At 36.5% G+C, this 26,150-nt stretch overlaps 1 protein-coding gene, 1 non-coding gene and 1 pseudogene across 3 annotated transcripts in view; 1 reads left to right on the top strand and 2 right to left on the bottom strand.

Moving 5' to 3' along the window:
• The window catches only part of SCML2 (Scm polycomb group protein like 2), a 126,784-nt gene that overhangs the window by 70,374 nt on the left and 30,260 nt on the right, over positions 1-26,150 (bottom strand). For both annotated transcript variants that reach the window (XM_077145680.1, XM_077145681.1), the window contains exons 4-7: positions 24,210-24,280; positions 23,156-23,390; positions 19,317-19,405; positions 6,220-6,463 (exon numbers count right to left, since the gene is read on the bottom strand). In XM_077145680.1, coding sequence (XP_077001795.1) covers positions 6,220-6,463; positions 19,317-19,405; positions 23,156-23,390; positions 24,210-24,280 — 639 coding nt within the window. The remainder of the gene's footprint in view (positions 1-6,219; positions 6,464-19,316; positions 19,406-23,155; positions 23,391-24,209; positions 24,281-26,150) is intronic.
• LOC143670740 (large ribosomal subunit protein uL11 pseudogene) lies at positions 7,526-8,005 on the top strand (annotated as a pseudogene).
• On the bottom strand, positions 24,887-24,993 carry LOC143672229 (U6 spliceosomal RNA). Its single transcript, XR_013169698.1, has one exon. It is a non-coding gene; the product is annotated as a U6 spliceosomal RNA (small nuclear RNA).

Here is a 26,150-nt window from a genome sequence, read left to right as displayed (position 1 = left end):
CTCGACCAAAAGAGGGAAGAGGGAAATGAGACAAAGTGTCAATGGCTGAGAGATTCCAAACAGAGTCGAGATGTTATCCTGGAGGTTACTCTTATGCATCAAGTAGATATCTTGTTATTCAAGATGTTATGGAGAGACTGGAGGGAACTGCCTGAAAATGTAGAGCTGTGTTCCAGTAGCCATGTTTCTTGAGGATGATTGAATAATGATACAGCTGTCACAATGTGACTGTGTGATTGTGAAAACCTTGTGTCTGATGCTCCTTTTATCTACCTTGTCAACAAAGGAGTAGAACATATGGAATAAAAATAAATAATAGGGGGAACAAATGCTAAAATAAATTTAGTTTAAATGCTAGTGATCAATGACAGCGAGGGGTAAGGGGTATGGTATGTATAACTTTTTTTCTCTGTTAACGTTTTATTTCTTTTTCTACATCGATGCAAATGTTTTAAGAAATGATGAATCTGCAACTAAGTGATGATATTGTGAATTACTGATTATGTAAGTTGTTTTATTTTATTTTTTTAATTAATAAATAAATTTTAAAAAAAACTTGGCAAGAGGATACTCTGAACATTTGTATGCCAAAATTTAGACAATCTACATGAAATGAATAGTCACAGAAACACAGGAACAACCCACACTAACTCAGGAAGAAATAGAAGATCTCAACAAACCAATTTAAGGCTGTTCTAGTTTGCTAGTTGCCAGAATGCAATATACCAGAAACAGAATGGCTTTTAAAAAGGGAAATTTAATAAGTTGCTAGTTAACAGTTCTAATGCCGAGAAAATGTCCCAATTAAAGCAAGTCCATAAAAAATGTGAAGATACCCTGGTTCAAGAAGGCCCATGAAATTTAGCATTTCTCTCTCAACTGGGAAAGCATGTGGTGAACTTGGCGACAATCTGCTAGCTATCTCTCCTGGCTTCCTGCTTCATGATGCTCCCCTGGGGGTGTACTCCGTCTTCATCTTCAAAGATTGCTGGCTAGCGGACTCTGGTTCTCTTGGCCTCATGGCTCTACTGTGGCTTTCTCATGGCTGTCGTCATTCTCTGCTCTCTCAAAATCTCCAGACTTTTCTAAAAATGCTTCCTCTTTTAAAGGATTCCAGTTAAGTAATCAAGACCCACCTGGAATGAGTGGAGACACATCTCTACCCTATCAAGTTTAATATTCACACTTGATTGAGTCACATCTCTATGGAGATAATCTAATTAAAGTTTCCAGCATGCAGTATTCAGTAGGCATTAGAAGAAACAGCTGTCTTTACAAAATGAGATTAGGATTAAAACATGGCTTTTCTAGGGTACATAAATCCTTTCAAACGGCACAAAGGCAAAGAGATTAAATCAGTTATCAAAAACCTCCCAACAAAGAAAAGCCAAGAACCAGACAGCTTCACAGGATAATTTTACCAAACTTCTCAAAAAGACAACTCCAATTCTGCTCAAACTCTTTGAAAAACTGAAGAGGAGGGAACACTCCCTAATTCATTTCATGAGGCCAATATCCACCTTACACCAAATCCAGGTAAAGATACTACAACTAAAGAAAATTACAGACCAATTTCTCTTATGAACATAGATGCAAAAACCCTCAACCAAATATGTGCAATTCTAATCGGAGGGCACATTAAAAGAATAATACACCATGATCAAGTGAGTTTGATCCCAGGTACACAAGGGTGGTTCAACATAAGAAAATCAATTAATATAATATACCACATTAACAAAATAAAGGAAAATACAACATGATCACCTCAATTGACCGAGAAAAGACATCTATTCAGCACCTCTTCTTGATAAAAAAAACACTTAGAAAAAACAGGAATAGAAGGAAATTTCCTCAACATGATGAAGGGCATATATGAAACACAGCTAAAATCATACTCAACAGTCAAAGACTGAGGGCTTTTCCCCTGTAAGATCTGGAACAAGGATGCCCATTGTCACTACTGTTATTCAACGCTGTACTGGAAATTCTAGACAGAGCAATTAGACAAAAAAAAAAAAAGGCATCCAAACTGGAAAGAAAAGGAAGAAGTAAATTTTTCAATATTTGCAGATGACTTGATCCTGTACATAGAAAGCCATGAAAAGTCTACAACAAACCTATTAGAGCTAATAAACAGATTCAACCAAGTGGTGGGGTACAAGATCAACATACAAAAATGAGGAGTGTTTCTATACACTACTAATGAGCAATCTGAGGAGGAAATGAAGAAAAAAATTCCATTTACAACTGCCAACTAAATGAACCAAATATGTAAGAATAAATGTAACCAAGGATGTAAAGGACCTGTATACAGAAAATTACAAAACATTCCTAAAGGGAATCAAAGACCTAAATAAATGGAAGGACATTCCATATTCATGGACTGAACGACTGAATATCGTGATGATTTCAATAGTACCCAAAATGAGTTGCAGATTCAAAGCAATTCCAAACTTCCAACAGCCTACAGTGCAAATATGGAAAAGCCAATTATCAATTTATTTGGATGGTTAAAGAGCCCAAACAGCTAAAAACATTTTGTAAAAGAATGAACTTAGAGGACTCACACTTCCTGACTTTAAAGCTTATTACAAAGCTACAGTGGTCAAAACAGCATGGTACTGGCACAAGGATAGACATATCAACCAAGGGAATCAAACTGAAAGTTCAAAAACCGACCCACTCATCTTTGGCCAACAGATTTCTGACAAGGCTGCAAAGTTCACTCAATTGGGAAAAACAGTCTCTTCAAGAAATGGTGCTGGGAGAACTGGATATCCATATTCAAAAGAATGAAGAAGGCCCCTATCTAACACCATATACAGAAATGAACTCAAAATGGATCAAAGACCTAAATAATAGAACCAGGACCACAAAATCCCTAGAAGAAAATGTAGGGAAGCATCTTCAGAATCTTGTGTTAGGCAATGGTTTCTTAGACTTTTCACCCGAAGAACAAGAAAGTACAGATAAATGGGGCCTCATCAAAATTGAAAACTTTTGTGCAAAGGACTTTATCACGAATGTTAACTGTGACAACCCATCAATGGGAAAAATATTTGGAAACTACATATCCAAAAAGGGTTTATTACCCAGAATATAAAAAGAAATTCTACAACTTACCAATAAAAGGACAAACGACCAAATTAAAAAATGGGTAAAAGACTTGAGCAGATATTTTTCCAAAAAGAATACACAAATGGCTAAAAAGCACATGGAAAGATATCCAATATCATTAACTATTAGGGAAATACAAATCACAGCCACAATGAGCTATCATTTCACACCCACTAAAATGTCCAACCTTGAAGACATTACACTGCATGAATTAAGTCAGACATAAGAAGCACAGTATTGTATTATGTTATCGATATGAAACAATAAGAATAAGCAAACTCAGAAGTAAAATCTAGAATATAGTTTACCAGTGGCTGGGTAGGGTGCAAAGAATAGGGAGTTCAGGCTTAATTGTTCCAGAATTTTTATTTAGGTTGACTGTAAAGTTTTGAATTTGAACGGTGATGTTGGCTGCATATTAGTGCAAGTGTAATTAATAGCACTGAATTACATATGTAATGTGGTTAAAGGGGAAATTTTAGGTCATATATACATTACTAGAGTAAAAAATTAAAAGATAAAACATGAGACTATATAATAGTGAGCCCTATTATAAACAATGACTACAGTTAATAGTACAAGCATAAAAATGTTCTTTCATAAATTATAATAAATGTACCACACTAATTCAAGGTGTTAATAATTGGGTGGTATATGGGGAAAAAATATCTAATGTCAACTATGGACTATAGTTAATATTACAATGTTAACATTCTTTCATTAATTGGTACAAAGGTACCACACTAATGCAAATTATCAACATGAGGGGGTATATGGGAACACTGTATTTTTTACATGATTTTTCTGTAAACATACAATTTCTCTAATTAAAAATTTTTTTAAAGTCTTTGGTAAGTGTGATATTCTTCAACTGATAGTTTCTGATACTTTTATCTTCTTTCTTTGGATGGGCTACCATTTCTTGTTTCACTGCTTTAATGTGCTAAGTGTGGAATTTAGTCCCTGAGCTGTCTGCTCCTTAAGTTTATATTCAGCTAGTTATATGACAGAGATTTCCTTTAATGTGAGGAGCTAACAAAAACAAACAAATGCAAAAAACACCTTTCACAGTCTTTGCAAATTGGTTCTGTTTTGGCTGGTTCTCTCCTTCAAAGCTTAGCTCTCTTACCAATGAACATGAAGAATAACCTGAGGCTCTAACACAGGGTCCTATCTGGTCTTTCCTTAGCATGCACTCATGGCATTAGGAATTCCCCCATTTATGGGGATACGAATGCCCCCTCCTCTCCCTATGAAACAGTCTCTTTCTCATCCAGGGAGCTATATTGTACGCCTTAGAGCCATTAATCCTTTGCCCCAGGCCCCTACAATATGACTATTTCTTACGATTACTTCTTACACTGATCTAGCTGTCCATAAGCTGCTGGGCAAGTTCTGAGACAGTGAGCCAGAGCAAAGAGTCCTGGTTCAGTCCTTCCGCTACCAGACTGGCCTGGGCATATATGCACCCCAGTATGCACATAGGGATTATTCTATTTCTTCTACAATAGGACCTATAGGACCTGCACTAGGAGTACAGGCTGGTTCCACAACAGTCGGTGGGGGGTGGGGGGTTGGGGGCCAGGAAGGGCCCCAAGGGCCCCATGAGCTTTTCCTACCATTTATACGTTGCCTTTTTTCTTGACTTAGTGCTCACGCAGTTACTATAATCCTTTACATGTTTTCCAGAGCTCTGTGGAAGATGGCTCTGCCAGTTTATGCTAGTTGAGCAATGATTTTGTGGGGGAACAAACCCTGGATCACCTAATACCAACATCTTGGTCAACTGGAGGTCATCATGCATCTTTTTATGAAGCTTTCCTTTACAGAAACACTTGTCCATCCAGCCCAAATAGACTGGATGTCTTTAGGCCACCTCAATATCTAGCACACATCTCTTTTTGCCCTGCTAGTTCTGTACTGTATTTTCTTTACACGTCTATCCTTTCATTCACCCCTGGCCCACTGGAAAGTAAACTTCTTGAGGGCAGTGACCATGCCTTATTTATCTTAGTATCACATAGATCTATAACACACTATGCTTTACAAAATTCATCATTACTATCCGTTCCTAGAATTACAGCCAGCAGGGAACTGGCAAAAGCGGTACTTAATAAAAATAACATCATGGTATGTAGTATTATAATATAATGTATTGTGCTAAAAGTCCCAAATTACAAAAGATTCTAACTGTAGTTACAAGAATAATATGGCTACACACTCTTACTTAACCACCTGTTCCTCAAAACCTTACGTACTCATTTTCTACATCCACTTTTTTTTTCTGGTATAAGTAAATATATTTATTGGGATAAGTCTTAAGTATGTTACATTTGATTCTACTAATAAGTTAATATTAAATTTAGGCAAATGATCAAGTTCTATGCTTAGACCACAGTTAAATTTTGACAGTTATTCCATCACAGAAGATAGATTAGACATATCTAAACCCTTCAAAGAGTCCCAGAGGAGCTTCAACATTTTGATGACTTTTCTCTGCAAGTGTACATATAAGAAAATATCTAGACGATCACAGTATTCAACTTAGGAAGCACAGTGTTACACACTGATAAATATCACTATCACTAAAATAATAGCACTGAATTATATATGTGAACGGGGCTAAAACAGGAAATTTTAGGTTGTATATATGTTACTAGGATAAATATTTAAAACATAGGATTGTACAATGCAGTGAACCCTACTGCAAGCAATGATAAAAATGTTCTTTCATGAATTATAACAAATGTATTCCATTAATGCAAAGTATTAATAATAGAGTGGCATATGGGAACTCTACATTTTATGCATGATTTTTCTTGAAACAAGATTTCAATGGTCCCAATGTGACTTTTAGCTTTGCTGATATTCTCCAGTGTGGTCTGGCAACTCAGAACATAAGGTAGCTCTCAAGAATTCTTTTCCTTTCTGTGCCTTTCTTTTCCTCTAGTTCTCTAACCTAGGGAGTGCTCTCACTGCTCTGCCTGTTGCTCCAGTTGGGCATGAAGTCCTAATATAGTCAATGGTAACCACAATGTCATCAACAACAATTAAATCTAACTTCAGTGCAAGAAAACAATGTGTAGTTACTTATTGTCTTACCATTATTTCCAGGTGGTTGCAATACATCACCTGTCAGGTGACACCAACCAACAGGGAAAATATCTCGAGAATCATACTTGCACCAATAATCAAAAGCTCCACTCCAGCCATCAAATGTGATATGAACTTCATCTCCTTTAACATCTCCAATAGTTGCAGGGCAGATCAGATAAGGGTTCTTTCTGTCTACTGCTTCAAGCTTCATTCCCACTTTAAAATTATTCAGGGCTGGCCTCGATGGCTCCTATAAAAATACAAAAAAAATTTTCATTGTTTAAATGCATTAAGAACTATTTGCTCAACTGCATTCTCTAACAACCTTTAGTGACTAAAAATATGGCTCCAGATTTAATAATAAATTAATAGAGCAAAATAGTTTCCAAAAATCTCTGAAATTCTGCTAACAGTTCAGTTGTACCCTGGAACAGAGCCAAGAAACTGGAAGGAAAAAGCCCTAGCCTGATAGTAATTCATTCATTCATTCAAGAAATATACATTACTGACTACGTGCCAGGAACTTTGGATTCATTGAACAAAAAATCAAAGATCCCTGATCTGATGGTGCTTATATTCTAGCACTGGGGGTCACAGTGGTTGGGAGGGAATAATTGACAATAAATTTTAGAAGAGGGAGTTAGACAAATCAAATCAATATGTATTAACAGGGCGTGTTGAAAGGTGTTAAGTACAAAGAGAAAGTACAGTAGCAGACAGTATCTGGAAAGAAACAAAGTATAAAATGCAAATGCAAGAACATGAAAGTTATATGGTCTGGAGTCATTTATCATACCCAGCCCAGAAACTAATATTAAAAATTTACTCCATAATAACAAAAAAGCTAAAGTATAAGAGTGGTAATAGGATTCCTAGAAAGCCCAGGTACTATGCTAAAAGCACCATCTTTTCTTTCTGTCTGCTCTTCATTCTAGTAAATGGCACTATCAATGACCCACTCACCCAAGCCAGAAGCTTGGAAACAGTCCTAGATCACTGGTTCTCAGCCCTACTGCATATATAATTACCTGGGGCTACAATGACCAGAGGGACCAACTGAAATGGTCTGGGGCAGGGCCCAGGCATCAGCTTATTTTAATCCCCAGGTGATTTTAATGTGCACCCAAGGTTGTTAACCACTGCCCTAGACTCATCTTTTTTACTTACTGCCCACATTCAATCAAAAATCATAATCTACCAATTCTACCCCCCAGATCTCTAGAATAATAACATTAATAGTTAACGTTCAGCTTTCAGCTCAGAGGCCAAGGTGCCATCTGACAGCAGCCACCTCTGCCATACTACTAAGTTTGATTCCAGTGAGATCAAAGTTATGCAACTGAGGTACCCTGGTAGGGAAGTCGGTGCCACAACTGCCCTGGCCCCCAGAACCAGCCCCCTGGGTCTGTCACCAAAAAAAAGGTTAGTGATGACATCACCAATGCACCTGGTGACAGGAAGGGTCTAAGGATTACAGTGACACTGACCATTTAGAATACACAGGTCTGACTGATGTAGTACCTCCTGCATCAGACTTGATCAAAGCCTTCAAAGAACCATCCAGAAACAGAAAGCAGCAAAAAACATTAAGCATAGTGGAAACATCAATGTTGATGAGATTGTCAACATTGCCTGACAGATGCAGCACCAATTTTTGGCCAGAAAACACTCTGGAACCATTAAGGAGATTCTGGGAACTGCTCCATCTGCAAGCTACAATGTTGATGGCTGTCAACCTCAGGACATCATAGAGGACATTAACAGGGGTGCCATGGAATGCCTAGCTAGTTAAGAATTACAGAGGAAAATATTTCAATAAAGGATCATTTAACAAAAAAAAAGTTAACCTTGAATTGTTTATATGTGCCAAGCACTGTTTTAAGTGTTTCACATATATCATTTAATTCTCACAACCCGCAGTGCAGTAAAATCATTATCTCCATTTTATAGATGAGAAAACTGAAGCCCAGTTGCCTAAGAAGTATCAGATCTGGAATCTGAACATAGGCAGTCTATCTAAAAGCCAACTCCTCGGAACAACAAACCCCATCACTTGCCTGGTCACTCCAACTAATCAAACTCCAACCCTCCTGGCCTCTCTGAAGGTTTCCCCAACCAACCCCCTGCCTACTCCCATGTCCATCTCAAACAGAGTTGTTCTCACCTTCATTTGTGAAACCACTTTGGAAATGTATTCAGTCTTTATCAGACTAAAAGATTCTTAAAAGCAAGTACTACATCCTATTCATATTGTTATTCCCAATATAAAACCCAAAAGCAAGCATTTTTTAAAAAAATAAATGAACCAAGAAATCAACCTGAAGAACAGTAAACAAGCTTTCAAGTAATTCTTTCACCAAAACATAATTTTAAAATATATCTGGGGGGTACACAGGTGATCCAGTGATAGAATGCTTCCCCTACATGTGGGAGACCCAGGTTCAATTTCCGGACCACATACCCCACCCCCCCAAAAAAAACCATATATCTGGTAAGTTGATTTCCCTTTTAAATACCCCCTAAAATCTATCTCATCATCTTGTGCTTTTCCAATGTTACTCTTTTCACCCTTACAACTATGAACTAAGTGTTCAATGTCTGTTTTCCCCAGTAGACTGTGGATGACAGGAGGAAAGAGATGTGGCCTGCCTTGCTCACTCTGTCAGTCCTTGCACCAGCACAGTGCCATACATCACAGGTACCAAAAGTGTCTGCTGATGGGGCATAATCACCAGCTCCATGAAGGATTTCCTGATCACTCCCCCTCCTCTGTGCCTTTGCCAGACCTGTACAAGCTTTCTTTCATGGCACCAAGAATACAATTCATTCCCATCTATCACCCACTGCTGAACTTGAAAACTCATGAATAATTAGCTATTAAAATATTTTAAATTACATATTCTTAATTTAATTCTTAAAAACCACCCTGAAATTCAGGAAGGTGAAAGTCAGCTTGATCGAGAAATATAGATAAATAATAGCTAGTAAGTAAGCCGCAGAATTGGACATTACCACTTCATGAAGGGGCTGAAGGTCAGTGGTTAAGAAGAAAAAAAGGGGTGTGGATTTAACAAAAGAAATCAAGGCAGTTGACAAATTTGTGCTAGACATTCAACAGAATGCAGTAAACATTCAAAGCACACATAAGGATCCCAGGGCCTTACACTGTCATATAACAGAGGAAAAGTAAGACTTTCTGTAGCAAAGCAAACAAAGATCAAATGACAATATATATTTTCTGCTCCCACACATAATTAAAAGACAGGACTGAGCAGAGAAACAGAACTACTTTCACAATTCAAATGTATAACCTAAAAAGATATCCCAATATGACAGTATATGATCAAGAGCACTATTAGCTGGCAAATGAGGGAAAAAAAAAACAACCGAAAATGATTATGAACAAAATGCAATTTATTTTAAGATTTTCATATTATTTATAATATATTCTAAATGTAATGAATATTCTATTGAACTTACTTATATTAACATAGCCATACAAATAAATACAAACAGAGCCCTGGAAGACAGTTAATTTTTATTTAAAACAAACAAAAAAAACCAAAGGAACTGCTCTTTTTTTCCAAACATGGTAAATGAAGGGGCTTTATTTCAAAATAAGCTATCTTTAGATTTAGATAATTAGCAAAAAGGTTCCCTCTGCTGTTCATGAAAGGTAATGATATGAAGTTGCTTTTTTTTGTACACCTCACATACACATTTAAAAAAAAATGTGTCTCCCTACATATATATATCTTTAGCTATATATACACAGACATATGATATGTATATCGTAGGGAATTTTGGTCACAATTTTCTTTGTTTGTTTTGTTTTTCCTTTGTTTTGTTTTTCCTTTGGGTACATGGGCCGGGAATAAAACCTAGGCCTTTTGCATGACAAGTGAGAATGCTACCACTGAACTACTTGTGTACCCCTAAGTTGCTTTTAAATATGTTTTTAAAGAACTTTTTGCCCTCTATGAACGTTCTCATTCTTTAGTGACTTCCTGAACACAATGATAAAATATGAAAAAAAAATAGCTAAAATACAAGGGATCAATCCCTTTTCTTTTACTGTGAAAAAAAAATGATTCTATTCTAGAAGGTGACTACTAAAGAATACTCTTCTAATCTCCTTCCTTGCTTACCTTTAATATGGTTCTCCTTAAAGGCCATTTCTTTCTATATCCCATCAACCTTGAAGCCAGTCTCAGCATTATCTGTATTACTCCTCTGCCTGGAATATTCTTACTTTATAACTTCATGGTTTACTCTTTCCAAAAATTCCTTCTGAGAGATCTGCACTCACTTCTGGTCAAGTGCGACCATCTCAGTGAGGTCCTCCTCACTGGTCATCCTACCAAAAGTCAACCTCTCTTCTAGTTTCTTTTTCTCCTTAGCACTTAGAACTATCAAGCATAATATATATTTCATTTACTAAGCATGGCTTATATCCATTTCTCCAATGAGAGGCAGGAATTTTTTTTGACTGTTCTGTTTTCTATTGTAGTCCCAGGGTCCATTTCTGACAACAAACTCCTATATTTAACTTCTACTTATTTACTTTTGTTAACCACTTCTTAGACCTCATTAAAAATTATAGTACTTTAACCTGCATTCGTTCATTTACAAATGTTTACTGAATGCCTAATATGTGCCAGATATTATTTGTTCCTGAGATATATTAATTAGAAAAACAGACAAAATTACTACCCTTGTGGTGCTTACATACTAGGGAGGAAAGACAGAAAATAAAGAGAATAAAATAAATACATAAAATACATACTGCGTTAGAAGCAGTAAGTGCCATGCAAAAACAAACAAACCCAAAAGAGAGTAGTGCAGATTAAGGGGATCCAGAGAACAATGTTAGGGAGGGTCTGTGCAACTTTAAATAGGGTAACCAGGACAAGTACTCTCTTTTGGGGGGGGGGGGTGCATGGGCCAGGACAGTGCTCCTACATGGCAGGTGAGCATTCTACCACTGAGCCACCCGTGCACCCCCAGACAAATCTTCTTATGGAAGGTGACATGAGCCCCAAAAGAGGTGATCATTAACTATATAGATATCTAAAGACTGTTTCAGGCAGAGAGGGAATGGCCAGAGCCAAGGCCCTACAGCAGGAGAAAGTCTGAAATGTTCTAAGAACAGTAAGAAAGTGAGTGCAGGTAAAATGTAGTAAGCTGATCTGTCTGAAACAACTATTTTGTAATTCCAAAGGCCAGCAGAACACTGAACAGCATCAAGGGAAGACAGGGAGGAAGAGACTGGTAAATTATGGTAAAAACACCAGTAAACTATTCTATCCATCAGGCTGCAGTTATCAGCACCCATTCCCCCACTCTCCAGGCAGGCCGCTGTGGGGTTCAGCTCCTGGCTAGCACCCTTGTGACAAAAAGGGACATAAAAATGCTCTTCCCCAAGACCAGAGGTGGGCACAGCTGGTCACTGATAATGGCTTTTGACTAGCAAATTTGGATCACTGGGAATTCAGCTCCAAGGGCAACTGCTGCTTCAACCTGCCCAGGACAAAGGCAGTGGCAGAGGAGACTTAAAGATGCTACACTTCCTCAGGGCTGCAGGGAACACCAGTTAAAGGACTGTATTTGCTGGGAAGTTCAAGAAGTTCAGCTTTGGGGAGCACAGAAGAACCTCCTGGTGTCCCTGCTGTTCCCCTCGCCAGGCAGTTTAGAGCCAGTCTACGCCCTCTTCGTGGGTCCCTGGTCCTATCTAGACTGGTAAAGACTGACTTGGGAAAAGTCCTATCTGGTGTGTCCCTCCCCGCCGAATTTGCCCTCCAAGTGAAAGCAGAATGAGACAACAAAAGGAGTATAAGAAACTGCAGAGGACAGCCTGAGCCAAAGGCTTGCCTGTTTGAAACACCTGGGAGGGAAGTCTGTCTTCTGGGAAATAGAGGGGGCATTCAAATTCCTGTAAATGAGTGAATTTCAAAACAACTAACAAGCATGATCTAAGGACAAGATAAAAGCCCAGAAAAGACAGGAAGGACCCTATCCACTGCATTCAACATGGGCAGACCTAGTGGACAGGAGGGTTGAAGCTCAATAAAATCTGTTTTAGCACCAGCTGGTTACAAAATCAAAAAACAGATCTCTCAGGAAATAAATCCCAAAGTTAATATTATAAAATATTAAAACTTACAGTGTGCAACAAGAGTATAAGGACATGATGGCCCAATCAAAGGAAGGGATAAAAACCCACGCAACTCCAATAAAGAAGACCAGAATGTAGCTATATCAGTTTGAAAGGATTTATATACCCTAGAAAAGCCACGTTTTAATCCCAATCAATCTTGTGGGAGCCACCATTTCTTCTATTTCCTATTCAGTACTATAGGTTGGAGACTTGATTAGATTATGCCCACGAGAAATGTGGCTTACCCAATTGTGGGTATTAACTTCTGAATAGAGGGAGATGCGACTCCATCCATTCCAGGTGGGTCTTGATTACATTACTGGAATCCTTTAAAAGAGGAAGCATTTTAGAAAAAGCTTGAGAACGACAAGAGCAGCAGAGACATGAGAACTACAGAGTCCAACATCCAGCAACCTTTGGAGATGAAGAATGCCCTCTGGAGAGCTTCATGAAGCAAGAGGCCTGGAGAGGAAGCTAGAAGACATCACCATGTTCACCAGGTGCTTTTCCAGCTGAAAGAGAAACCCTGAACTTCATCGGCCTTCTTGAACCAAGGTATCTTTCCCTGGATGCCTTATTTGGACATTTATATAGACTTGATTTAACTGGGACGTTTTCTCTGCCTTAGAACTGTAAACTAGCAACTTACTAAATTCCCCCTTTTAAAAGCCATTCCATTTCTGGTATATTACATTCCAGCAGCTAGCAAACTAGAACAGGACACACTGAATAAAGCCTTGCAAAAATTATCTTAAAAATGCCCAAGGAAATAAAGCAAAATACAGAGAAAGAACTAAAGGATATTCAAGAAAACAATGAATGAGCAATATCAGAATCTTAGTAAAGAGAGAGTAATTTTAAAAAGGAACCAAACAGAACAACTACAATTGAAAACATTAATAACTGAAATGAAAAATGGTCAAGAGGGTTTCAATAGCAGAATGGAGTAGGCAGAAGAAAGAGTCAGCAAACTCAAAGACAAGAAAACTGAAATGAGTTAAGTTGAGGAGCAGGTAAAATAAAAATAAAAAAAGTAAAAATAACCTAAGACACCTCTGGAATACCACCAAGTATACCAATATATGTAATTCTGGGAGTCCCAAAAGAAAAGAGAAAAGGAGAGACAGAATATTCAAACAAATAATGACAGGGAATTTCCCAAATTTAGCAACATCCAAGAAGCACAGAGAACACCAAACAGGATTAAAAATGAAAAATACATGCTATCATATAGTGATCATACTACTGAATACAAAGAATAAGGAGAGAGTTCTGAAAACTGCAGGAGAAAAGCAATGTGTTATATACAAGGGAGTCCCAATTAGATTGAGTTCTGATTTCTCATCAGCAACTATGGAGGCAAAAGGCTGAAATACTTAAAGTGCAGAAAGAAAACAAAGGTCAGTCAGGACTTTTATATCTGACAAGACTTAATTTCAAAAATAAGAGCGGAATTCCTGGACTCTGATCCAGATAAGTCCTGAAATCTAGCCCAGCCTCTCCAGAACATCAGACAGTTCCATCTCTCTACCCCATATTAGTGTCAGACCCTTCCAACATCAAAAATTTAGAATTGCCATAGCCCAAACAACCCCAATGAGAGGTATGGAAAGATCAAAGGTGATGGTGGAATTATACATAGAAGATAGGACTCAACAAATGAATATGAATGCTAAATCATTAAATTGATATCTGTTTTAGTCTCCAGTATTTTAGAGCAGCTAGAAGTAAAAACCTAAAATTGTGAAATTGTAACCCATGTCAAAGTCTGAAATATGTTCTGCCACCAACTGTGGTGCTGTGCTTTGAAATTTATAGCTTTTTTTGTATATGTGTTATTGTTCACAAAAAAAAGAAGGGAAAAAAGTCATTGTTATGATAAAAAAGTAGTTAAGCCCTCTAGCCTCCTATATTCAGGAGCAGCTAAAAGGAAAAACACGAGAGGATCATATGGTAGCCCATGACAAACTCCGGGATCTATCCTGTAACCACTGTTTGAGGAGTGCTTTGAAAACTATTGTTTTTTAATTTCTTTGCATTGTAAATATGTTATACTTTACAATAAAAAAATTTAAAAAAAAAAGAAGAAATAGACCTTAACAGATCACTATCTAAAGAGATTGAATTAGTCATATAAAAACCTCCCAACAATGAAAAGCCAAGAACCAGACAGCTTCACAGGATAATTTTACCAAACATTCTCAAAAAGACAACTCCAATTCTGCTCAAATTCTCTGAAAAACTGAAGAGGAGGGAACACTCCCTAATCCATTCCATGAGGCCCATATCCACCTTACACCAAATCCAGGTAAAGATACTACAACAAAAGAAAATTACAGACCAATTTCTCTTATGAACACAGATGTAAAAACCCTCAACCAAATATGTGCAATTCTAATCCAAGGGCACATTAAAAGAATTATACACCATGATCAAGTAGGTTTGATCCCAGGTACGCAAGGATGGTTCAATATAAGAAAATCAATTAATGTAATACACCACATTAACAAAATAAAGGAAATAACAACATGATCACCTCAACTGACCCAGAAAAGACATCTGACAAAACTTCTTGATAAAAACACGTAGAAAAACATGAATAGAAGGAAACATCCTCTACATGATAAAGGGCATATATGAAAAACTCACAGCTAACATCATACTCAACAGTGAAAGACTGAGGGCTTTCCCTGTAAGATCTGGGACAAAGACAAGGATGCTCACTGCCACCACTGTTATTCAACATTATACTGGAAGTTCTAGACAGAACAATTCAACCAAAAAAAAAGGGGGGGGGAGGCATCCAAATTGGAAAGAAAGAAGTAAATCTTTCAATATTTGCAGATGACTTGATCCTATACACAGAAAGCCGCAAAAAGTCTACAACAAAGCTATTACAGCTAATAAACAGATTCAACAAAGTGGTGGGGTACAAGAGCAGTATACAAAAATGAGTAGTGTTTCTATACACCAGTAATGAGCAATCTGAAGAGGAAATGAAGAAAAAAATTCCATTTATAACTGCCAACTAAATGAATCAAATAAGTAAGAATAAATGTAACCAAGGATGTAAAGGACTTGTACCCAGAAAATTACAAAACATTGCTAAAAGAAATCAAAAAGGACCTAAATAAATGGAAGGACATTCCACACTCATGGATTGGAAGACTAAATATTGTGAAGATTTCAATACTACCCCAAATGAGTTAGATTCAAAACAATTCCAATCAAAATACCAACAGCTTACAGTGCAGAAATGGAAAAGCCAATTTTCAATTTATTTGGATAGTTAAAGAGCCCAAATAGCTAAAAACATTTTGTAAAGGAAGAACGAACTCTGAGGACTCACACTTTCTGACTTTAAAGCTTATTACAAAGCTACAGTGGTCAAAATAGCATGGTACTGGCACAAGGATAGATATATCAACTGTGCCAGTTTGAAGTTATTATGTACCCTAGAAAAGCCATGTCCTTTAATCCCCATTCAATATTGCTGAGTTGAATCTTTTTTATTGTTTCCATAGAGGTATGACCTACTCAAGTGTGGGTGGTAACTTTTGATTAGATGGTTTCCATGGAGATGTATCTCCACCCATTCAAGTTGGGGTTGCTTACTGGAGCCCTTTAAGACAGGATCATTTTGGAAAAAATCTTAAGAACCACCAGAACCAACAGAGACCACAGAGCCAGGGACCTTTGGAGCAGAAGGAAAATGCCCCCAGGGCAGCCTTATGAAATGAGGAGAGAAAGCTAGCAGATGTCACATGTACCCTCCCAGTTGAGAGAGAAACCCTGAACGTCATCGGCCTTCTTGAACCAAGGTATCTTTCCCTGGATGCCTTAATTTGGACATTTTTATAGCTTTGCCTTAATCTGGGCATTGTCACAGCCTTAGAACTGTAAACTTACAACTTAATAAATTTCCTTTTTAAAGGCCGTTCCGTTTCTGATATATCGCATTCTGGCAGCTTAACAAACTAAAACAATAATACAATTACAAAAATGTGCTTTTATCACCGTAATAAATGTCCACACAAATGCAAGGTGCTAATAATAGGTGGTATATGGATGGTATATATATTTTATGCATGATTGTTCTGTAAACCCACAACTTCTCTAAGAATGAAATCAAGAAAAAGATAAATGAGACAGGAATAATAAATACAACAATAAAGATGGCTCCTGGCCAACTTTCAGGCTTGGTTTTAATAATCACTCACAATTCAGTAAGAATAAGAGAATAATCCAATATAAAAAGAGACAAAGGCTGTAATTAGGCAATTCTCAGTGGAAAAAATAAAACACCATTAAACACATTTAAAAAGTTCAATTTCACTGGTAATCAGGCATAGCATCCATATTCTTGAAAAAATGACAAAACTTTAAAAAAATTGATAATATCAATATTATTAGTGAAAATTTGAGAATATGGACATTTCTATTCAATAATAGTGGTGCTTAGCTTGGGATAGCCATTTTGGAAAGGAATTTAACAGTATATATCAGTATTAAAACATGAATTCCCTCTGACCTAACAGCAGAAAATTCACAATATATACTAAGTTCTATATATGAACATTCACTGTAGAACTGATGTGGCAAGAATATGGCATCATCCTAAAAATCCATTCTTAGGGAGCAGTTCAATCAATTCTGATAATCAATACTACAGAAGAGCACAATACAATCTGAAATATATATGAAATGAAATGGCAACGTATCCAAAATAGATTTTTAGGGAAGAAAATAAATCACAGAACAATATACATAATATACTCCCATTTATGTTTAAGAAAACGAAAGATCATATATATTTGTAAACGCATGGAAAATGATTTGGGAGAATACAAATAAAACTTATGTTTAGAGAAGAGTGATATGAAGGAATGGACGGGGTAAAGGGAGACTTGTTTTTCACTCTAAGTGTATATAGTTTTATTCCTCCCCCTACACACATACAAACATGAATTGCTTTTATAATTTTAAAAATGAAAAAACTGATACTGTGTATGACATGCGGCATGCAACCAGGTTATAAAACAATCTGAAAAGTAAAATTGATCCAATGGCTTTTCTAAAGCCACAGCCCAAGCCAAAAGGTATTTAATAAAGATTATTGCTATACATCTTATTTTAATTAGCATATTCACACACATTTTACACATTGACTTACACTTATTTATGTCCCTCTGTGGTAGGGCAAGTCCAATTTCAGCATTCAAGCTACTCAAAGCTGCACTTAAATAATTTATTTTCTTTTCAATGCAGAAAACATATTGATGTTTCTCATCCTTAGGTCTTTCATTTTCTTCAAAAAAATTTTTATAACTACAAGCAATTTTTACCATTCCCAATATGGATAGTTGTGATAAAATGTTGGTGATTACCTAGGGCATTAGATATATAAGCTTCTACAAAGGTTGCATGCACTAGGGTAACTTTACGGAAACCTACAACCTCCAGATGGGTCCCTGGACCAGATAAGTCCTGAAATACAGAGGACCCAGCCTCTCCAGAACATCAACTTGTTCCATCTCCCTATCCCACATTATCAACAGCCCCTTCCAACATGAAAAAGTTAGAATGGGTATAGCCCAAATACCCCTAAAGAATGGGAAAAAGACCAAAGATGATGGTGAAGTTATACAGAGAAGGTAGGATTTAACAAATGAGTATGATTGCTGAATCATTATATTGATATTTCTTTTAGTCTCCAGTATCTTAAAGCAGCTAGAAATAAAAACCTAAAATTGTGAACTGTAGCCCATAACAAAGTCTGAAATCTGTTCTACAACTAATTGTTGCAATATGCTTTGAAATTTATTGCTTTTTTGTATATATACTATTTTTTACAAAAAAAAAAGTCGATTGTGGTAATAAAATAGAAAAAGTGCACTTAGAGCTTCATCTGAGATTCTACAAAGGTTCCACGTACTATGAGTACTTTCCAGAAAACTATAACCTCTAGATGGGTTCCTAGGCCAGATAAGTCCTGAAATACAGAGGAGCCAGCCTCTGCAGAACATCAACTAGTTCCAACACCCTATCCCACATTATGAACAGCCCTTTTCAACATGAAAAAGTTAGAATGGGCATAGCCCAAATAACCCTAAAAATTGGGAGAAAGATCAAAGGAAAAGATGGAATCATATAGAGAAGACAGGGTTTACCAATGAGTATGATTGCTGAATCATTATACTGATATTTCTTTTAGTCTCCAGTGTCTTAGAGCAGCTACGAGTAAAAACCTAAAATTATGGAATTGTAACCCATACCAAACTCTGAAATCTGTTCTATAACTAATTGTTGCGGTGTGCTTTGAAATTTATTGCTTTTTTGTATATATGTCATTTTTGAAAAAAAAATTGGGTGATAAAAAACAGTCAGGAAGAGAGGACAAGAAATAAATACTTTGACACATAATTTAACTAAAACTTGGCATTTACTCATTGTTTCTTAATGTATTCTTATCAGCATTTTCTCAACAGTATAAACTGTCTCTGGATTTTTTTCATTTTCTTGTAGCAAGTATTTCCTTATTTCTTTCTGATAAGATAACTGTTTTTAATATTCTTTTACTTCTGAAATCATAACATTCCAAGTAATTTTCAAGTGGTTTTTTCACCCATCATCTTCTCCCATATCACATACATAGGGAATACTAACACAGATAAGTGAGGGGAACCTTTACTTCCAATGTTAAATAAAAAATAGCAGCAAACATTTGCTCTCAGTAGAGCATCTCTCTGGCCAGTAATTCATTTTGACTAGTGGGTGATTATAATTGAGTCTTTTTATAAAAAAGACTTGTCAATCCAGTAATTTTTGAAAAGCACTTTTTTTTTTTTTTTTTTGCTTTTCCATGTCAGAGAAGAGAAAGCATGTAAGCATCCTCATTAAAACAATAAAACCAGGTAATGGAAGCTTTTTATAACATCTGTCTTACCTTCTTAAACAATGCTGCAGGTGCCATTTCAGATCCATTTAGGGTTCGTAAGAGGAACATTGGCCAAGATGACACACTCATCTGGTACCCTATTTTATAAAATAAGTTAGATATCATGAAAAGACCTCCCTGTGATACTACAGCAAGGTTGGTATGAAAAATAGGTTTCATTCACCATTCTTCTGCAGATCACTTTATTTAAGAATGCAGAAAATGAGCAAGAGGAACACACACCCTCTTCTCAGTGCTACTACCCACGCTGTATTGTTTGGCAACAATGCCACAGTAGGGGTAGAAACCCTCATTTTGGAGAAGCCACTGAGTAGGGTTCACCAACAAATATACGTATGTTGGGAATGGGTCACAATACTTGGGGTGGTTTAAGCCTAAGCCCAGAAGAGGTTCCATTCCACAACAATCATGCAAGTAAGTCAAAGGCTGCAAAGATCCTCTTTTACCTCAGAGCCTCAGGCTTCTTTCCTTGCAGAAAAAGACAGTTTTCTGTCAAAATTCAGCAAATGCATACTTACAGTGGTGCTTTTCACTCTATGTCAATTTTCCCTCAAAAGAAAAAAAACTGTAAATAAACACTGAACTCTAGTTAATGATATGTATGCTGAAGTGTTTAGGGGAAACGTACTGATGTCAAAAAATTACTCTGAAATGTATCAAAATATAAGATGGACTGAGCGATTGATGAAGGAATAGATAGGTGATAAAACAAGTACAGTAAAATGATAATAGTAGAATCTAGGAGGTGAGGCTGTGGTTATTCACTGTAAAATTCACCCTTTCCACCTTTTCTGTATATTTAAAATTTCATAAAATGTTCTAAAAGAAGACAGTTCTCACTTCATATACATATAGATATACTAAGCATGACATTCTTTCAGAATTTTTATCAGATGCTGGAAAACAGACTCAACAAGCAAAAAAAAAAAGGGCAGGCCACAGTGGCTCAACAGGCAGAGTTCTCGCCTGCCGTGCTGGAGACCCGGGTTCCATTCCCAGTGCCTGCACAAGCAAAAAAAAAAAAAAAAAAAACCTCAACAGGTATCTTTTTTAAAGAGTGCACAAACTAATGGTGAGTATCATAGCATCTGGTACATCTAGCAGGGAGCAAGGGTCTGCTAGTTTTATTGTTTTCTGGGGCAATCTGTTTCATGCAATATCTGTCTGCCTTAATACCAGAACTGGAGAGAACTTGGCATGAACCCCTGATGGATACATTCCTTAAAATAGACACATGAATCGTTGCAGTGGTCCATCAATAGGACAAAACATGAAAGAAACTTAAGACAAAGTCATTACATAATAAATATATACCAAAACTCCTTTAATCTGATTAGGGAAATAATTGTTATCAGGAAAAAATCGGAGGCAGGGGAGAGGGAGTGTAGTTTGTTACATACTCCCTCCCTTATAATAAATCATCATTATTATTATTGATGCCTAATTAATATTTATACACAGCATGGATTTTCCATACTACAGTTAGATAGAATATCACATAAGAATCATTCTCTGGGGCGGGCCACGGTGGCTCAGCAGGCACAAATGCTTGCCTGCCATGCCAGAGGACCCAGGTTCGATTCCCAGTGCCTGCCCACGTTAAAAAAAAAAAAAAAAGAATCATTCTCTGATCTTAATGCCCTTCTTCAACTCCTCATTATATCTTATTCAATCATGTATCATGGATGATTCTTAATGGAACATTTTTCTTAATTCTAGAATTGCCTAAAGTCAAACGTAGATTAAAAGGCCAAAGATAGATTAAAATGCACATATAAAGTTTAAAGACAGATAAAACTAATCTTCGATGTTAGGAAGCCTGAATAGTGGCTACCTTTGGGAGGGGGAGGCTATGATAGGGGATCAACAGGAGGGGCTCTTCCGAGCTACTAGTCACATTCTATTTTCTGATTTGGTTTTGGTTATACAGGCATGTTCAATTATATGCTGTACACTTCAGACCTGTGTATTTTTCTGTTTGTATGTTATACTTTTTAAACGCCTTCTACATGATAACATTTAATATTTAAATAAACGTTCAAAAAAAGAAAATTATATAAGTTGCTATATTAAAATGAAAATGAAATTATTCAAAAGTACCTAATGGGCAAATTGACAAAAATTGTGTATTTTGTTATATATAGTGCCAAAATACATATCAATCAACACATATTGCTATGTATTTCACGTTTGTTAATTAATAAAATAATCTGAAAAAAATGACCGGGTCACGGTGGCTCAGTAGGCAGAGTTCTTGTCTGCCATGACAGAGACCTGGGGGTTTGGTTCCCGGTGACCATAAACCTGGCTATGTATTCGAAATGCTGACCATCAAAATAGGTGCATTTTTTTTTTTTGTATGCTGTATGGTGGGGTCACATTTCATTCCTTTTTCATGTGAGTATTCTGTTATTGCAGCACCATTTTACTGAATTTTGTTTGTTTGTTTGGGAAGTGCATGGGCCAGGAATTGAAACTGGGTCTCCCACATGGTAGGCAAGAATTCTGCCACTGAACTATCCTTGCACTTCCATAATAGGTGTATAAAAAACAAACAAACAAAAGCCAAAACATATTATCATATTTCAAACAGAGAAATAAAATTCAACAGGAAGAACAAAGCCCCAAGTTCATATTGCTTCAGAATTCTGCATGATTTAATAAAAATTATTTTTAAAAAACAGCAAAAAACTTGAACAATATGAAGAAAAAGAAGGCAAAAAGCAGAAGACACACATAACTCTTACCCCTAAACTATCTTCTTGCACTACATCTCTGAGCAGTTTATAAAAATATTTAAAATCAAGTTAGGTATAATTAACAATTAGAGCAAAGACAGCATAAAATTGTAACTACTGAATTGTACATTTGAAAATGGTCAAAACGGGAAATTCTGAGTTGTATATATGCTTCTACAATAAAGTTAAAAAAAAAAAAAAGACTGCTGAAAGTGGTTATTACAATTATCTTAAATTTGTGGCTCTCAGTGAATTTTTTACTAATAGGCAATCAAAAAATCCATTTTCTCACTGAGCTTTAACAATGAAGAATTTTCATTTTCAGTACTGTAAACAAGATCAGCTAAAAACCAATACTAACTATTCTCTAAGAATGTAGAATAGTTGCTAACTTAAACTAAATCACTTCATTTCTACAGAATGAAGTGGTATACCTTATGGTATACCTAAGTATTAAAAAGAAAAATTTTGCCCCAAATTAGAGACACTCATTTTTACCTTTGAAAAACTTCACCAAAATTGAGAGCTACATTCTTTGTCCCATAAAACCTTTGCTGAAAGTTCCATCTTCCTCTTCCCTTTCAAAGACCTAAACATGCTGACTCCTACCCATCTCACCACAATTTTTTCCCACAATAGATACAAGACATTTCTGAGTTTGAAACTGTTGCTTGGATATGTGGTCATAACCATTCCCTTGTGCTTGCCACCATACCAAAAATACTGTGTGGATCAGCAGACAGCATCAGGAGAGGAGGTAACTCATTTCAAACACTAAAAAAATTCTTTCCCAGAAGGCTTTCTGAATCCGTATATGTAATCTAGCAGAGCAGCTTTTGACATTTCAAGTTTGAAGACTTAGCATGAGTCTGGCCCTGGGGAGGGGAACCTTCAGCACGCATGTGCAAAATGTGCAAAAAATATATAGTACTGAGTTTCTCATTCATCATACATGCTCCATAGTAACAACCTAACCATCTATTTGCAAAAATGCCTAAAAGAAGATATTTTTAAAAGACTACTTAAAACTATTTCTACAGAGTGTTACATTAGTAAGAACATGTTCTTTTAAAAACTATTTATCCTTACCCAGGGGAGGTTGAAGTAAGCCCCCTTTACTTTCACATGTCCCAACAGGCTGTATGTCTGCGCAATCAACAAGTTTCCAAAAATCGTTTCTATTGTCGCTTCCATCCAGTCTCAAACGTAGTCTGACACCAGTAATTCCAACAACCGTAGCAATACAAACTGAAGTAATATTGCGAGGATCATAGGCTTCCACTTTCATACCAACTTTGAAGTCATTAGCCGGTGGAATCTCAGACTATGCATATAAAAATAAAATTGTTAAAATGCATCAATTAAAGGAAAAACAAATGTCAGTTATGTTACCAGACACCAAGGAATGCTTTAAGTAACATTCAAGCAGATGGTGAGCAAGGTAAGGGCTATAAGGATCAGGGAAAAGATCTTCAAATTCTCTCCTTGACTTCACATGCACCATAAAAACAGTCCCATCATTAATCTCATATCCCTACTTTCAGGCAACCCAAATACAGCCTCTAAAATGCACCCAGAGTAGCTTTGTAAAATAAGAATCTGTCTGATTAGCCCAATCCCCTTGAAATAAACCAATCGGCAGCTTACTACTGCCTAAGGATAAAGCCAACTCCTTGGCAAGGTTTAAAAGCCCCCACACCTTTACTCTCATTCCCACATTATCACCTGTACCTATTTTCTGTGCTCCAATCATTCCATACCAATCCCTCAACACTCAAAACTCTTTCACACCCCATGTGCCTTTAATTCTGATGTCCTCTCTGCCTAGAATATCCTTTCCCTCATTCCAGCTACCTCTTCTGGAATCTTTCCCAGTATAGTTATCACAGTTCTCATAATCACTTATTTATATGACTGTCTTTTCCTCCAGATGGATAGTCATAAGGGTTTAGTTACTCTTAGTATACCTGACTATAGAGTAAATTCTTAATGAATGAATACAAAGAAACCATCTGACTTCTAAGTGGTACTATCACAATCCCACTATCTATTCATGCTATCAGAACTTAACAATCACACACATACCCTTCAACAAATAACAGTTTACATTAATATATACAATATATACAGAATTTTGGCATACCTGTCTGAAACACCCTAAAGGAGCACTTACAGATCCAGTCATTTTCAAGTAATCGTCCCAATGGAAATCATCTGGAAAAAAAAAAAACATACAAAATAGTTTTTTAGTATTATATGTATACTAACTAATTTCCAGGAATAAAACGGGTTTTACTTCTATACCACTTAAAAATATATAAAGAGCAGTTTCAAACTTCATAATCTACATTACCAGTGTAGAAATAAAAAATAAAACAACTTCCTAGTAAATTATGACTCTGATATAAATTACAACTCAGATCCTTCTCAATGTAGTGAGGATCACAGTAATTCTAAAAATGTGGACTCTAGAAACTACTAGAGTAAGAGCAACTTCTATTCACCTGTTTCTGACATAAATTTACTCAACAAATGTGTTTTCATCATTTCATACCATTAACATAAAAGTATTTCTTTGCTTATCGTGGGGAGGTGTTTAGATGTGTGGTCTAACAAAATTTTACCTTTTTAATGCCTTACAGAAAGAAAAAAATTGAGAACCAGACTATTTGATCTAGTAGTAAATCTTCATCCAAGATGGATGTAAAAAAGATGGTACTGTCAACAATATGGTAGCAGAATAAAGCAGTAAAGTAATAAAGTAGTTATTGATGAAGTCATTGATCCAAATCATTTTTTTTTATTTTGTATTAAAAATATATATATATGGAACACTTCACAAATTTGCGTGTCATCCTTGCGCAGGGACCATGCTAATCTTCTCTGCATTGTTCCAATTTTAGTACATGTGCTGCCGAAGCGAGCACTGATCCAAATTATTTTAATTTCAAAGTTTTCTACCCCTTGTTGGCCTTTTCTCTCTCCCCCACTTTTTTCTCTCACCCATTTTTTAATGTCTAAAATGAAGACCCACGAAAAATTCTCAAGAGGGTCACACAGTAGTAAAGGCAGGGATAGGAGCTGAGACTCGCAGCCAAACTCAGGGAACAAATCATCTACTTGCTGTAAAAAGGAAAGGAAAGTCAAAGACAAATTGAAGAGCAGATGTATATAGATTCTTCTATCTTCCAGAAAAAGTCACTAATAATTTTTAGTGACTGAACTATTTCGGTAGTATAGTACTGCACAAAATATAAGACCATTCATGCCTTTCAAGTCCTCACAACTAATTCTAAAGAATGTAGGTGTCAACCCAAGATTAATTTGAAAATTATGGTTCTAAGGAAGTAACTGTTAATTCTCTAAAAATCACATTCCAGAAAAACACATATCAAAGGTAAAGTCAGGCATCCTGAGACACAAAAGATAAACTGAGGCTCATGCTCACTGATAGCCTGCTTTTTTCAAGCATATTTTTAAAATAACAATATATAAAATACATAATAAAATGAAACCATTTAGAGATGATGCTCAGGGATGAGTCCAGCCCTGGCACCATGGGATCAACAAAATTCCATCTTGACCAAAAGGGGAAAAGAAGTGCAACTAATAAAGAATAGTGGCTGAGACAGTTCAAATAGAGTCAAGAGGCTACTACAGAGGTCACTCTTTCACAAGCTTCAGTTAGACATTGCTACCTATCATAACTTGCCAAACCCCAACCAAAACCATTCCAGCCAATCCTAAAGAACACCTAGGGCAATATATAAGATTCTACAAAGGTTCCATGCACTAGGGTAACTTTCCAGAAACCTACAACCTCCAGATGGGTCCCTGGACAAGATAAGTCCTGAAACCTAGTGGGGCCAGCCTCTCCAGAACATCAGCTAGATCCATGTCCTTACCCCATGTTACTGACAGTCCCTTCAACCATGAAAAAGTTAGAATGGCCATAGCCCAAATACCCCTAAAGAGTGGGATAGATAGATAGAAATAGGGTAAGATATTGGGTAATTGGAGCTGAAGGGATACAGATTGTACAACAGAACTGATTATAAAAACTCAGAAATGGATAGCACAATGC

Source organism: Tamandua tetradactyla, chromosome X, assembly GCF_023851605.1.
Source record: "Tamandua tetradactyla isolate mTamTet1 chromosome X, mTamTet1.pri, whole genome shotgun sequence".
NCBI classification, from domain to species: Eukaryota; Metazoa; Chordata; class Mammalia; order Pilosa; family Myrmecophagidae; genus Tamandua; species Tamandua tetradactyla.
The sequence above is the reverse complement of the archived record's forward strand: the minus strand, read 5'-3'. Positions and strand labels throughout refer to the sequence as shown.